Below are 15,887 nucleotides of genomic sequence, written 5' to 3'. Positions count from 1 at the left end.
TTAAGCTGTGTACACCTTGAGCAAGGTCAGTTCTGGTGGTCAGCTGAGTTGACAGTAATTACACTAAGATGTGTATTACAAATCTGCTTCTGCTTCATCTGCATGCCCTAGGTCTTGGTAATCAGTGACAGCGCTGACCCTCATTAAAGGCACCACACCGGTGTTCAGGGGAGCTTCCTGACCAAACTGTACACTTTGTGAAGCTTTTATTTAGCCTTTGTTTTACCAGGAGAGTTCACCGAGAACACGTTTTGACAATTGACAGCTACAACCTGGGGAGTAGTTTGACAGAGAAGGAGGTGGGGACCGCTAGGGTGACCATGATGGTATAAGGGCCATGTTGGAGGTGTTAACATGGATGGGGGGGTCTTATGGCTTTGTGGCTCTGTTAACTAGTGATAACCCAGACACACTCTGTTTAATAAAGCAATTTCATGCTCTAGTCCCATCTCTCTATCCATTTCCCATTTGCACCTCAGCCACCCAGCAGGCAGGCGGGTCTGTGCAGCTGTAACAGTGGGGCTGTGAATATGATACTTTGAGGAGGTGGTGGGGAGGCAAATGGGAGTTGGACTCTGGCAACGTTGGACTGATGGAAGTCTGTGCGAAGGAGAGTAATTGTTGCCCGGTTCTCCTCTTCAGTGACTACGCTGTCACTGAATGGCCTACTCCTGGAATCTGCCCACACCCAAATAGCTAATGGGTTACTGACCGGAGCAGGAAAAAGAGGTGGAGGAGTGTGTGAGTCAGATTCAGGAAGCTCCCTAGTTAGGACTTAGATTCTAGTTTGTAACCTCTGATGTGGGATCACAGCGGCCAGACAGCTGGACAGCAGAGGCAGAAGGACATTTTTGCAGTAATTGTTGCCCTGTTCTCCACTTCAAAGACTCTGAAGGGCCCTCCCTGCACCAGTACAGCAAAGATGTTGAAGGTTATGTTCACCCATGGACGTGTGCTCCAGTGCTCAATCCTGAGGATTCGGAGATAATGCTCCAGTGTTCTGAAGGGTCCTGAGGATTCGGAGATAATGCTCCAGTGTTCTGAAGGGTCCTGAGGATTCGGAGATAATGCTCCAGCTCGTGGCTCTGTGAAGGGCTTGTTCAACCTGAGGAGGCTGAAAACACGGGGGGGGGGGGGAGGATGGTGGCGGCGGCGGGCCTGGTGAAGGGAAACTGCCAGAGGATCTGGCAGGAGATCACAGCCTGGCCTGGCAGAGTTATAGGGGTCGGGGGGGGCGGTGGTAAGAGCAGCTCTTCACCTCTGAAGGGCACCAGGAGGGGGAACAGGATCTCGCCTGCTGGGCCAAACCGCCCGCACAAAAGCTCAGTCAAGGGTGCTTCCGCTGAGCGGTAATGGAGCTGGCCGTAGGCGGCACTGGTGGTACCAATGGGGGTTGTCACCATTCACCCTGGTCAATGAAAACTTGGTCACCAGTGACTGAGTAAGTGCAGTGCATTGTGTGTAATAGACCCCCCCCCCCCCCGGGCCATCACGTCATGGTCACTGAGCTTCTTTAAATGAGAAGGGGCCTGCCGAGACCACGTCTGAATGTTACAGACGGGAGGATCCGCAACGCCGTGACTCTGGCTCCTGTCATTCCTCTCCCGTGTGTCTGTGCTCAGATTAGAGAGCCCCTTCTGCTCTGGCGCTGGAGTGTAGCGCCACACACTGGTCAAGTTGAACCGCAATCCAGCTGGTTTTTAGTGTCAGAGGGCCGTATAGATGCAGAGGTTCACGGCCACCAGTCATTCTGTGGGGCAGTGTGTCTCTTAAGGAAAGGCAGTCATTTTGGGTGGTGATTTGAGAATGGAGTTTACAGTGTAGAGGGGTCAATAGTGTGTTAACCTATTGGACCTCCTGCTTAACAACCCAGTAACGTCCCTAAGGCACGGGAATCTGTTCTCCATAATAAAAGCTGTTCTTGTACTGTATTCAGTCATGTTTCTATCTAATAACGTCCTCCTGTTTCTCTATCTTTCCCTCTTTACCCCCAGGTCAGACGTCTCCAGTGAAGTCTCTAAAACCTGTAAGTTAATATAAATGCTTTTAATTAGCCTGCTTCTCCTCTGCTCCTCCTCTGTGCTCTCCCAGAGACTGTCTCCCCACGGCCTGTGCAGGGAGTTGGGAGGCAGCCTCCACAACACGTCCTGTTTAGTGTATCACTTTTTGCAAAGGGCCCAGTTTAAAGGGATTAGGGTGCCATTGGGACACTGAGTGTAGAGTGGCTCTGGGAACAGAAACTGAAACACAGGGCTTTTAAACACTAGACAGCCTGTGAATTATTAAAGCACTGATATAACTTTCTCTTAGTTTTCATTTCCCCACACTGCCAGCGAGCAGTCATCTGCTGTAGAGAGTAGTGTTATTCAGAGTTGCAAACACACACACACACACACACACATGCGCGTTGGTGTTATTTTTGGAGGCAGTCTGGTTGACTGGGGTTTGTGAATGTGCTCCTGGCAACCAGCTACTTAACATCCTGGCTGGTACTGTAGTGGCTGATAGGCAGCAGTGTTTTAGCTGTTAAACCGTGTTCAGCAGTTCTGTTCTTTAAGCCCAGCAGACATGTTTTTGGAGAGATGCAGCCATCTCTGATTCACATGCTGGGGGAGTCTGCCGTATCGGCTGGCAGACCAACAACATGGCTCAGACTCAGGACTGTTAATATTGACAATATAGTAATATAGTTAAATAAGATATTGGTAATAAATTGAAGTAATATATTGGTAATAAAGTGAAGTAATATATTGGTAATAAAGTGAAGTAATATATTGGTAATAAAGTGAAGTAATATATTGGTAATAAAGTGAAGTAATATATTGGTAATAAAGTGAAGTAATATATTGGTAATAAAGTGAAGTAATATATTGGTAATAAAGTGAAGTAATATATTGGTAATAAAGTGAAGTAATATATTGGTAATAAAGTGAAGTAATATATTGGATATAAAGTTAACTCTAATATATTGGATATAAAGTTAACTCTAATATATTGGATATAAAGTTAACTCTAATATATTGGATATAAAGTTAACTCTAATATATTGGATATAAAGTTAACTCTTATATATTGGATATAAAGTTAACTCTTATATATTGGATATAAAGTTAGAATATATATGATGCTTTCTGTAATTTTTGCCCACTGGTTTTAAAAGTGACACTGCCAGGCTAAAAATAAGTCCCAAAATGCATCTGTAACTCTAATATATTGGTAGTAAAGTGAACTAATATACTGTAAAAAAATGTAACTCCAAGAAGGTCTTGTTACACCTAAACTATTCCTCCTAAGGGTCTAACATTGTTGTGTGACTGTCCACGTAACAAGGCAGAGATTATGTAATCATTGTTGTGTGACAGTGGACATCTCCCATGTCACAGCAGAGATAATGTAACCGTTGTTTTGTTGTGTGGCAGTGCACAGCTCCCATGTCACAGCAGGGATAATGTAACCGTTGTTTTGTTGTGTGGCAGTGCACAGCTCCCATGTCACAGAAGAGATAATGTAACCTTTGTTTTGTTGTGTGGTTGTGCACAGCTCCCATGTCACAGCAGAGATAATGTAATCATTGTTGTGTGACAGTGCACAGCTCCCATGTCACAGCAGAGATAATGTAATCATTGTTGTGTGACAGTGCACAGCTCCCATGTCACAGCAGAGATAATGTAATCATTGTTTTGTTGCGTGGCAGTGCACAGCTCCCATATCACAGCAGAAATAATGTAATCATTGTTTTGTTGCATGGTAGTGCACAGCTCCCATGTCACAACAGAGATAATGTAATCATTGTTTTGTTGCGTGGCAGTGCACAGCTCCCATGTCACAACAGAGATAATGTAATCATTGTTTTGTCACGTGGCAGTGCACAGCTCCCATGTCACAGCAGAGACAGGACAGACAGGAGAGGGAGATGACGACCAGCACAGAGACCCTCAGTCCCACAGAGCTGGCCCCGGCTCCCCCGCCCCTTCCCTTCCCCACTAACACCATGCGCTCAGCCTCCCCCAAACCAGACCCATCAGAGCTCTACCTCAAGTCCAAGGCACTGCTGGACAGCAAACGTGAGTATCCACACCCCTCCAGTCTGTCCCGGTCCAGTTACACAGAGACCTGCCGGCTTGCAATCTGAAATTAGGGCTGTCAAAGAAATGTAATCCAGGTAACTTGAATTGACCAAACATGTATCAGTAAGTAAAGCTTGGAACATTTTGAATGCACCCAAAATGTTAACTAGTTTTTACATGCCATTGTAGATATTTTTTGTGTGTATTTTCAACAAACAACAAAATTATTCCTGATGAAATACCATTGTGTGCAAAAATTACATGAAGTTAACTCAAGACAAGCTATTAACTTTGACAGCCATGTTTGATGATCAGTCTTATTTTCAATTTCACTGCACAGTGTTTGCCTATTCATCCGTAGCAACGCCAGTGTGTTTCTCTCCATGTGTTATGTCTTTCCTGCCTATCTAGCCCCTAACACCAAGGATCTGGACGTGTTCATCAAAAGGAACCAAGAGTCAGGCTTTGGTTTCCGCGTCTTAGGGGGAGAGGGGCCGGATCAGCCTGTAAGTACACAGCGTCAAGGCCCACTCTGGGCTGCTTAGAATTGACCAAAGCCCAGTGGTACCATTGGAACTGGGCTTCAGGCCGAAAGCAATGGAGCGCTGCTTTCTGGTCCGTGGGAATGCTTAATGTGACTCTGTAAAACATGTCATCCCGTCCTTGGTGGTGGTCAGGTTTACATTGGTGCCATCGTGCCCCTGGGCGCAGCGGAGAAGGACGGGCGTCTGCGGGCCGGTGATGAGCTCATGTGCATCGACGGAGTGCCCGTCAAGGGCAAGTCACACAAGCAGGTGTTGGAGCTGATGACCAACGCTGCCCGCAATGGCCAGGTCATGTTGACCGTCCGCAGGAAACTGGCTCAAACGGGTGTGTGTGTGGGAAAAACCAGACAGCTTTGAAATACTAAATACAGTTGGGGCAGATGATTGACACAGCATAACCAGTTAAATGGCCCCACGCTGTACAAGATAGCTCAGTTTTACACATATCAGTTTATATGACAGCTCAGAACACTGGAAATTGCTTTCAATTTGATGTATTGTAATAGCAGACATGATCAAAAATTAAGAAATTAGGCTTAAATCATGTACTTTTTTGTGGTTTGAATCAAAGCATAGAGAAATAAAAGTTCAAGAAAGCACATTCATGAATGATTGAGAAATAATGACTTGACAAATATTAGCATATCCCAATTATTTCCGATTTCCTATTCTGTGCTCGTGTTAGATATGCAATGCAGGTGCAGAATCTTAATTAGATCACCCTGTTGCAGGACAGCTTTCCTGCAAAATGTCCATTAGTCATATTATAATTCATAATCCTGTTACTGTGGGATTACTTTTCTCTAGCTAACTGTCTCAAATTAAGATCCCACTATACATCTGTACACACATCAGTGAGTCTTTCAGTAAATTGGAGTTCATTTGAAAATTAAGAATGGCACGAATATATTCTTCAGGGACTAATATATTATAGACCACTAGTTCCTTTGATAGCTGTTAGATAGACAACATAACTTGGAAGTCACATCAAATTGAAATGGTAAGTGAACTGAACCCCAGTAAATCTGTTGTTCCCTGTCAGAGGGCAGTGGCGAGGAGGGTGGGGGTCATCAGCTGGTGGCTCCAGTCATGGTTAACGGTTCCCCCAAGCCCCCCCGCATTGAAGCCCCCACAGCCAGCTCCCTGCACCACCCAGAGAGCTATGACGTCACCCTGCAACGCAAAGACAACGAAGGCTTTGGGTTCGTCATCCTCACCTCCAAAAACAAGCCTCCTCCTGGAGGTGAGAGACCAAGCTTCACATGGCATGAAGATTATTCCTCACAGACCCTGACCCCAGACACCGTACCCAGACCCCGGACCCTACACCCTGACCCCATACCCAGACTCTACACCTCAAAACCCATGTTACCCATTGAACTAGACCATTTATCTAGACCTTTTATCTAGTCAGAGAGCAGACTCTAATGGAGGACATGATTGGCTACTCTGTATGGATGGGGTTTCTGCCAATTAAAACTGCTCACTTCAATGTAAATCATAATCTTTGTTCTTTTATTCCTCTCAGTAACAATGTAGACTCATTTCGATGCCTCCATTTTAAGTTGTTATTCTTCTTGACAAAAAAAAGCAGAGAATAACCTTTTTTCCACCATTTTTCTTTGAATACGATTCCATCTCCTCTCATTACTGTGTGACACACAGCATTGGATTGACCCACTCTGTACGGCCATCTCTCGGCCTTTCTTTCCAATACTCCCTTCATATCTTCCTCACTTTCACTGTCATTACTGAAACAGTAAAGCATTATTTTGTCTTTTAGAACTCACATAATTACTATGAGGCGGAAGTATAGTTTCTAAGCTTATGTTTGAGGGTATCTGTGTAACACTTTTTAATAGTCCCATATTTCAAGGCACCATAAGTGTTTGGACAATTGGCTTGACAGGCTTTTTCTAGTTAATCAGGTAGGTTCCCTCACATCATTTATGCAGGCGTAAGACAGCCATCAGTGTCTAGTTTTGATTCTAGGCTTTATGTTTGCCTTTGAAGTCTCCTATTAGTGTCTTTCAACAAAAGGAGTATATTGATCCTGCTTTTATTTTGCTGAAAGTGGGACTGGCAAGAATGAATTAAACAGTGATGATGGCTGCAGACCAGGTAGAGCAACAACAGAGAAGATAGCATCTGGTGGGTTGCAGACCTCAGGCAGCTACTGCATGTGAAGGATAGGCAACCAAATACTAAACATAAAAACCTCATTTGGACATTAAGTGTGAAAGGAGTTGATTTTTCTAAACGGTGATACCAACATGTACTCGATTAACCTCAAATAATAGATGACAATCAATATCAAAAGGGCTTTATTAAGAACAAGGTTTCGGTCCGAGGACATTGCACGTGGACAGTGTGCACAACACTGACGTAATGTGAAACACCCATTAGACAGGATGCGTCTCAGCTTAATATGTAGAGCACTATATAAAGATATACAACATGTAGATGATAAATGACAATATAAAGCGTCTTAAAAATGTAAGGTTGGTAACATAAGTAGTGTATATACTGTATATTATTGTAGTTTTATAGTATATAAGGGCTTTATAGTGCTTATTGAATACTGCTTTAGTGCAATGAATAACCTATGTGGTCATTTAAAAAACATTCACATGCACTATCCACGCTGTTCTTGGCAGGGCTGAGCTAAATGTGCCTGCCATCTGATCCCTCGCTCTCTCACTCCAGTTATCCCGCACAAGATTGGCCGCATCATCGACGGCAGCCCCACGGACCGCAGCGGTCAACTAAAGGTGGGCGACCGTATCTCGGCGGTCAACTCGCAGTCCATAATGGAACTGTCTCACAACGACATTGTCCAACTCATCAAAGAGGCTGGCAACACTGTCACGCTGTCTGTGATGCCGGAGGATGGTAAGAGACCTTCTACAGACACACTGAACTCTGGGTAATAGGATGGCACGGGGAGCTGTTAAGGTCGTTAGTTGTGCATTTAGTTTTTAGTTATTTAGATGTTTTTGTGTCTGTGTAATCTTACCCAGAAGTACAATTATCTTGTCATAGGTTATTTTCCATTTTCTGTTTCTGGTGGGAATGTCAATTAACATTGGGATGAACATTATGCAAAGGAAGAATGCTTAGTCTCATAGAAAATAAAACTCCCCGGGCAAACTACCATACGCTAATTCCGCCCTATAATTTGTGTTTTAAATTTTTTTTTAAGCTTATTTTGACTTTGTGGTTATGGAATCAAGTGGAAACGATGTATCATCCGCACAAGGACTTAAATCACTTCGCCAAATCCTGATTGGTTTAAATAATCAATTACCAAAACCCCAAAGCAAGAGCTACTGCTGCCATACTGCATGTTGTGTGTTTGTGTGTGTCTCCTAGAGAATAGTGCTCCTGCATCTGGAACCAGTTCAGCCAAGCAGAGCCCAGCAGCACAGCACAGAGCCATGGGTCAGCAGCCTGCCAGCCACAGTGACAGGTACAGGAGTGGCCAATCAACGCACAGTTACATGGCCATAGTGAGGAGGAGGAAAGGGGCGGATTAACACAGTCGTGTGTCTACACTCTGTCTTTGATCTTCCTGTTTAAACTAGATTGCCTGTGTCAGTCTATAAATCCATTACTACAGCACCCATAATTCCCTCTAGCCTCCCCTGACCTTTTCTTTTTCTCTCTGCCTCACTGTCTCCCCTTTTCTGGATCTCTCATTGTGTCTGCTGTCCTACTCTCTTTCTTCCCTCTCTCTCTCTCTCTCTCTCTCTCTCTCTCTACTCATGTCTAGACCTCCCTCCTCAGAAATCTCTAACACATGACCAAGGTCAGGCCTGTCCCTGTAAATAAGGGGAGGGGGGTGAGAGATGCGTAAATTCTCCTCCCAGACCCAGATGGTATTGGTCACTGCTAAGAGTTGTCTTTAGATATCACTGCAGCTCAACTCCAACAAAGGAGCGTAATGATCTGTTAAGGATTGAAGTATTATGCAATCAGTGGTTACTTCAGTTTACCAGACACTGTATAATCATCCTGAAGGGATGAGACGCTTCTGACTGAAATGCCTCTGAATGAAGGAACCTTGGTTGTTCTGTAGTTGCAGAGCTCACTGATACTGTGATGTTTTGTCTGTTTAGGAACTGTGAGATGGGACAACTCATTACCTCAGGCCCCAAACAGGTGAGACTATAGAAATGAAGGGTAATTGTGTGGGTGTGTCTGAATGTGAGAGAGAGATCCAGGTCTTTGTGAACATTTTGGGGAACCCCACGTGTCCCCACAAAGATAGTAAAACCTTTTTTGGCAGGTCCTCACTATGAAACTAGCATTTTCCAGCAGTGAGATTAAGAACAAAACGCACAGTTGGACAGTGTTAGAATTTGGTTTACTTTTAGGTTTAGACATTACCAGTTAGGGTTAGGTAACTTAAGTTTAGACATAAAGGTTAGGTTGTGGTCAGTGTTTGCTGTGTGTTGGGCAACTCTGTAACGTTAGAGGTGCATTCCACACCTATGACCACATCGCTAGTTCCATCAGTTCGAGACTGTATTCTCTCTGTATCAGGGCTGTTTCCATGTGGAACTGGAACGAGGCCAGCGGGGTTTCGGATTCAGTCTGAGGGGAGGGAAGGAATACAACATGGGCCTGTTCATACTGAGACTGGCCGAAGAGGGACCCGCTCTGAAGGACGGAAGGATCCACGTGAGTCTGACCGGGCTGGTCGTTCGGCAGTCATCCATGGCGCCTGGCTTGGTTTTCTCTGTGAGAAGCCGGTTAAACTCGACCAAGCCCCGTTCGTACTGTGATCTCATTCGTGTCGTTACCACAGGTAGGAGATCAGATCGTGGAGATCAACGGTGAGCCCACCCAGGGCATCACACACACCCGGGCCATTGAGCTGATCCAGGCCGGTGGCACCAAGGTTCTGCTTCTTCTCAGACCAGGCCTGGGCCTTGTCCCCGACCCCAGTGAGTGACCCTGGACCACACAGAAAAACAGTGAACAAGATCTCAACTGTAGGGTTAGAATCTGGAGCCAACACCTAGCACTGATAACATCTAGTGGTTATCACAACTTTCACTACACACACTTAGAATGTAACCCGGTCTGTACACTAGATTTATATATATATATATATATACATATATACAGGTGCTGGTCATAAAATTAGAATACATCAAAAAGTTGATTTATTTTCTGTAATTCCATTCAAAAAGTGAAACTTGTATAATGTATACATTCATTCCACACAGACTGATATATTTCAAGTGTTTATTCCTTTTAATTTTGATGATTATAACTGACAACTAATGAAAAACCCAAGTTCAGTATCTCAGAAAATTAGAATATTGTGAAAAGGTTCAACATTGAAGACACCTGGTGCCACACTCTAATCAGCTAATTAGCCCAAAACACCTGCAAAGGCCTTTAAATGGCAACACAATCATGGGGAAGACTGCTGACTTGACAGCTGTCCAAAAGACGACCATTGACACCTTGCACAAGGAGGGCAAGACACAAAAGGTCATAGCTAAAGAGGCTGGCTGTTCACAGAGCTCTGTGTCCAAGCACATAAATAGAGAGGCGAAGGGAAGAAAAAGATGTGGTAGAAAAAAGTGTACAAGCAATAGGGATAACCGCACCCTGGAGAGGATTGTGAAACAAAACCCATTCAAAAATGTGGGGGAGATTCACAAAGAGTGGACTGCAGCTGGAGTCAGTGCTTCAAGAACCACCACGCACAGACATATGCAAGACATGGGTTTCAGCTGTCGCATTCTTTGTGTCAAGCCACTCTTGAACAAGACACAGCATCAGAAGCGTCTCGCCTGGGCTAAAGACAAAAAAGACTGTACTGCTGCTGAGTTATGTTCTCTGATGAAAGTAAATTTTGCATTTCCTTTGGAAATCAAGGTCCCAGAGTCGGAAGGAAGAGAGGAGAGGCACAGAATCCACGTTGCTTGAAGTCCAGTGTAAAGTTTCCACAGTCAGTGATGGTTTGGGGTGCCATGTCATCTGCTGGTGTTGGTCCACTGTGTTTTCTAAGGTCCAAGGTTAACGCAGCCGTCTACCAGGAGGTTTTAGGGCACTTCATGCTTCCTGCTGCTAAACAACTTTATGGAGATTTCATTTTCCAACAGGACTTGGTACCTGCACACAGTGCCAAAGCTACCAGTACCTGGTTTAAGGACCATGGCATCCCTGTTCTTAATTGGCCAGCAAACTTGCCTGACCTTAACCCTATAGAAAATCTATGGGGTATTGTGAAGAGGAAGATGTGATACGCCAAACCCAACAATGCAGAAGAGCTGAAGGCCACTATCAGAGGAACCTGGGCTCTCATAACACCTGAGCAGTGCCACAGACTGATCCACTCCATGCCACACCGCATTGCTGCAGTAATTCAGGCAAAAGGAGCCCCAACTAAGTATTGTATGCTGTACATGCTCATACTTTTCATATTCATACTTTTCAGTTGGTCCACATTTCTAAAAATATTTTTTTTTGTATCATTTTTTTGTATTTGAAGTAATATTCAAATTTTCTGAGATACTGAATTTGGGATTTTCATTAGTTGTCAGTTATAATCATCACAATTAAAATAAATAAACATATAATATATCATTCTGTGTGTAATTAATGAATATAATATACAAGTTTAACTTTTTGAATGGAATTACTAAAATAAATCAACTTTTTGATGATATTCTAATTTTATGACCAGCACCTATATATATATATATATATGATTGTACCTCCTTTTTGTGCAAGCAAAGGCTGTTGCAGGCATCTCTGTGCCTTTTTCTCTCTCTCTCTCTCTCTCTCTCTCTCTCTCTCTCTCTCTCTCTCTCTCTTTCTCTGTACCTCTCTGTCTTGCTGTCCTGGCACTGTTCTCTCTCTTCCTCCCTGTAGGTGTGAACTCTTCTTCCTCCACCCTGTGCTTCTACATGAAACCAGAGCATCACTAGCGGTCACACTGCTTTTCTTGGTCTGTCCCTAATAACCTTGGTAAACCACCTCGTTCTCCTCACTCCTCTTCGCCTTTGTTCTCCTCTTTTCAAAGTGCTACACCCTTTAATCTCAGCTTATGTCTGTATCTTCTCCTTGTCCCCCTTAAATCAGAAGTGGACACAGCTCTTGTCATAACTGCCCTGTACTCAGGCACGGCCTTGTATGGAGGTCTGCTCTGAGCTGCAACCTGTAAAAGGTGGGCTGAACAGAGGAAGTGGCTCCAAGGAAACATGTTTACTAAGACCTCTTCAGTCAGACACAGATGAAGGAAGTTGCTCTAGTTAGAGGTTGACTTTGAGTGTTAGCATAGTAATGGGGTTTAATAGGAACGACACACCCCAAAAGTTCTTCTTAAATAATTAAACAAAACACACCTTTTCGTTATATGCCATTGATTGGATTTGGGGCCTGAGACCCGACCTGGAGCAGGTTTTGGCTTCAGAGCCTCTGAGGTTGTTTTAAGGTTATTACAGAACCCAAACATGACGTCGCTGAACGCACACAACGTCACAGTGATTGAGACCAGGAGAAAGTCGAGAATAGCAGACGTTGAAAACACGTTGAAAAAAATGTGTGTGCGTTCACCGACATCAACTATCTCCGGTCCTGAGATGAAGAAGAATAGATTTCTATGACTTGTTCCTCATAGAAATCCAAACCCCATTTCAGCTCCATTAAGTCCATCTCACTTTCTGGTTCTCCGCTGCATCTTTGCTCTCTCAGTCACGCCAGCGCTACCCTTATCAGCTCATGAGGGAAATTGAAACGTCAGCTGTGCGGCAGTGGAAAGAAAGCTTGCACCTCCCTCCCTCTGATGGCACTAGCCTCCACTGATACACATCTCCAACTCATATTGTCTATCCTACTACTTAAAAGCTCATATTTCAAAGATTAAAATGAAGAGGCCAGAGTAAAGCATTTATTGTGCCGGTGGATTATTGATTGTGCATTTATTTGTGCACTTTATTATTTTATTTTTTTTGAGAATTCAAGATGCATCACATATGTTGAATATAGAATATTTCGTACAGCCCCAGATGTAAGTGTTTTCTTTCTCTTACGCTGGCTGAAACTGAAATCAGTCATTTTCTCACTCACTGCGACTCCCAATGATTTTGTTTCAGGTATGAAGGAGAAAGTGAACATCTCACCCTCAGGTTTTCCAAGACCCTCTACATCTGACGAGCAGTCGTCCCCTGCCTCTCCATCCTCAGTCTCTCTGTCCACCTTCGACCTGTCCCCCCCCTCCTCCGCCAACACCGCTGTCCCCCAGGAGCCCTCTGACTGGGACACATCCGCTGCCCCCTCCCCCTCCAAGCTTCTGGAGCCCAGCAAGACCCGAGGCCAGCAGCCTCACCACCACAGAAGAGCCCACAGTCCAAACTCGAACGCCGCCCCACGGAAGAGCGATTCCGCCACGTCTCATAGCGACAAGACGGCTGGCCCTGAGAGAGCCACGGGGGCTGAAACCAAGGAGCGTTCCCAGAGTCCCAGGAAGACAGACCGAGGAGACCGAGGCCAGGCAAGGAGTGCTGAACATAGGAACGGCTCAGTGGAGGGGAACCAGAGAAGGGAAAGAAAAGCCCAAGGCCAGAGAGAGGGCCGCTCTTCCAGCCCCAGGAAGACTACCTCTAAAAGGGATCCGGAGGCAGCCATCTCCAGGCAGCCATCGAAGGGCCAAGAGGAGGGCCAGAGGCACTCCGTGGGTCATCTTCCCAGCTCCAACCCGGCCACGAGAGAAGGCACACAGGGAAGAGAGAGGAGGCGCAAGGAGGACCCCGCTCACAGACAAGAGCGAGAAACCGGAACAAATGACCGAGGCATGAAAGACCAGGGGGCAGAGCGTGGGCCTCGTGGATCCAATTCCCAGGGGCCAAAGGAGAAGACCGCGCCGGACTCAGACGGTGGAACTCTGAATCAGAGAGAGAGGGGTCAGAGGAATAGCAAACATGCAGAGGCTTCAGAGGAAGAAACTAAGAGGGACACTAGAAGTCACGCTGCCAACCTGGACCCCACTAGTAACGGGAACCCTGGTGGCAAGAAGCAGGCCACCATCACCCCTGGTCCTTGGAAGGTCCCCACCTCAGCCAAGATCCATCATTCTCATGTGGAGGGAAACTGATGCATCGTAGATGGACTAATCTGTCTGTACAGATAAATACAGGGCTTCAACAACTCAGCTAATCAGCAGCGGGGTGACATTTAGAATAGAAAAGCAAGGATTGGAAGGGACTGAGGCTGCCCTGCATTGCTGTGTTAAAACTCATCACATTGCCTCCACCTTCTTTTCACAGCTGGACTCAGCCAGCGTTCCTATAGGCGGTTTTTGTGTTCTGTTTGTGGCTCTGTGGAGGTGGTGGTTAGGGGCCTGTGTCGGATCTGTAAGACGTGAAGGAAATCGGAGAGACTCTGCCAATCAGTTTTCGTGCCAATCAGAGAGACTCTGACTTGGGAGTTGGTCTATGTCATGTGACATGTTGTCCTTTCTTTAATGTAAGAATCTTTTGTACATGATTGAATAGATGAGGTGCTTCAATGATACCTTTGATGAAGGATGTTGTTTGTCACTATGAAGGTTCTAAAAGACAGACTTGTATCCAGGCAACAACCTGCCGTTGTGTTCCTGGTGGCTACTGGGATTGATCCACTGCTATATTCTTGATGGATGTGTGAAGAGGTGGCGGTTATGTCTCAAGTCTCCTGGAGATTATGGGGGTTGGGTTTTCAATCAGTTTCTGTCCATTGCTAGATATGGAGTCCAGACATGTGGACCTGGTGTCTAGGCTACATATTCTATAGACTAAATCGCTGTGTTGTCATCAGCTTTGCTGTGGATTTTAGATCCTTCCAGCAAAGCTTTCTATACATGTTTATCTGAAGACCATACACTTGTGGTTAGGTATATGGTTTACTACTGTGTGTGTGTGTGTGTGTTTATTATGAATATTGTAATTTATTGAGATTTAAAATATAATGCGTATATATGTACCCATACTGAGCCATTCCTCATGTTGTTGTACTGACGTAAGTTTAGAAATAGAATGTTTCCAGATACCACAGACTCCTGTCATTAGACTGTTACCACATAGCCACCTGTGGTAATATTTCAACCACTGGTCATGGTTGGTGTACATTACGTACACGTCACTGTATCAATTTACCCGTCACCATGTCGGATGATCTGTCAATCACATATGTACTACTAGATAATTGTATACCATATCAGTGTATGAGCCCCATACATTCTCGATCCATCCATCCATTCACAGCCTATTCCATTCTTAATCTGTAATGTTTATTGTAAGCAGCTAATCTAGGTCCTCTAGCAAAATGTGTATACTGCAAGCTGACAGGTATGCGTTTTAAACATCGCTGTAGCTTTGACTGTATGTTATCTAATATATGTATTATTTAGCAAGATGTTTCTTAATTTACATGTGGGGGTAAAATGTAGCTTCACTGGTTAATAAGTAAGACCTTTGCATATTTGTGACACAACCATTTTTCATATTTCAGTGTGCCCATCATTGTTTATGTACACTTCCAATTTAATATTCAATAAAATCAGAAAATTACAAGAATACCCAAAAAAAATTACATTCTGCTACACATCAGACTGTAGTGCCCTCTACAGGAGAAAGGGAAGTAACGGAAGAAATTATATCTGTTATGTTAACCTACTCAGTTTGTGCATCAATTACTGTGGCAGTTTTTAAAAATATCTGCTAAGGCCTTTTGTTTGGGTGGGTCCAGCTTCAAGTGTGTTAAACTCTTCCAAGCATCTCTAGAAGTTCTAAATACTGCATTGCAATATGGGGAATACCAATACATCATAATTTAATTTGAAGCTGTTGATATCATAGGTTGGTCACCTTGCTTGTCCTGTGTTGTTGCAAAATATTTAAAAACAAATACATATTGAATTGTTTTGTGAGAACAGTATACTGATCAAGATTACCATCCTTCATATCACGTGTCTATATATAAGAATGTGGCCTTGCATTGCTTCATCAGAGAAAAAAATAAGCCTTTTGGTCTCTATATGTGGTAGTTGTAAATGTTTATAAATTGTACAGCACCTGTATAAATACTTGCCTTCATTAATAACAAACTGTAAATCGCTCCATTATTTTTTTAATAATCGAGAAGGAAATTATATAAGGCGATGAGAGGAAATAAGTTGGTAATGACCTTCTGTTCACGCACTGACAAATAAAGTTTTACTGAATAAACATATTCCTCTGTGTAAAGTGTTTTGTGAATGAATTTACCCTAAACAAAT

The 15,887-nt window shown here is 44.2% G+C and overlaps 1 protein-coding gene across 2 annotated transcripts in view; it reads left to right on the top strand.

Annotated features, from left to right (window-relative positions):
- The window catches only part of magi3a (membrane associated guanylate kinase, WW and PDZ domain containing 3a), a 129,407-nt gene extending 113,566 nt beyond the window's left edge, over positions 1 to 15,841 (top strand). Inside the window, exons 14-25 of one of the 2 annotated variants that reach the window (XM_010901603.3) lie at positions 1,995 to 2,026; positions 3,866 to 4,064; positions 4,479 to 4,573; positions 4,745 to 4,937; positions 5,655 to 5,855; positions 7,319 to 7,504; positions 7,985 to 8,081; positions 8,731 to 8,773; positions 9,158 to 9,295; positions 9,423 to 9,561; positions 11,507 to 11,602; positions 12,730 to 12,835. In XM_010901603.3, the coding sequence (XP_010899905.1) occupies positions 1,995 to 2,026; positions 3,866 to 4,064; positions 4,479 to 4,573; positions 4,745 to 4,937; positions 5,655 to 5,855; positions 7,319 to 7,504; positions 7,985 to 8,081; positions 8,731 to 8,773; positions 9,158 to 9,295; positions 9,423 to 9,561; positions 11,507 to 11,562 (1,379 nt within the window). In that variant the 3' untranslated portion in view covers positions 11,563 to 11,602; positions 12,730 to 12,835. Of the gene's footprint in view, positions 1 to 1,994; positions 2,027 to 3,865; positions 4,065 to 4,478; positions 4,574 to 4,744; positions 4,938 to 5,654; positions 5,856 to 7,318; positions 7,505 to 7,984; positions 8,082 to 8,730; positions 8,774 to 9,157; positions 9,296 to 9,422; positions 9,562 to 11,506; positions 11,603 to 12,729 lie in introns of both variants that reach the window. The other variant, XM_010901601.4, reaches the window with a different exon arrangement.
- Positions 15,842 to 15,887: the final 46 nt, after the last annotated feature.

The sequence above is a fragment of the Esox lucius genome, chromosome 12, assembly GCF_011004845.1.
Source record: "Esox lucius isolate fEsoLuc1 chromosome 12, fEsoLuc1.pri, whole genome shotgun sequence".
Taxonomy (NCBI): domain Eukaryota; kingdom Metazoa; phylum Chordata; class Actinopteri; order Esociformes; family Esocidae; genus Esox; species Esox lucius.
Note: the sequence above shows the minus strand (reverse complement) of the source record. Positions and strands in the feature narration are given on the sequence as shown.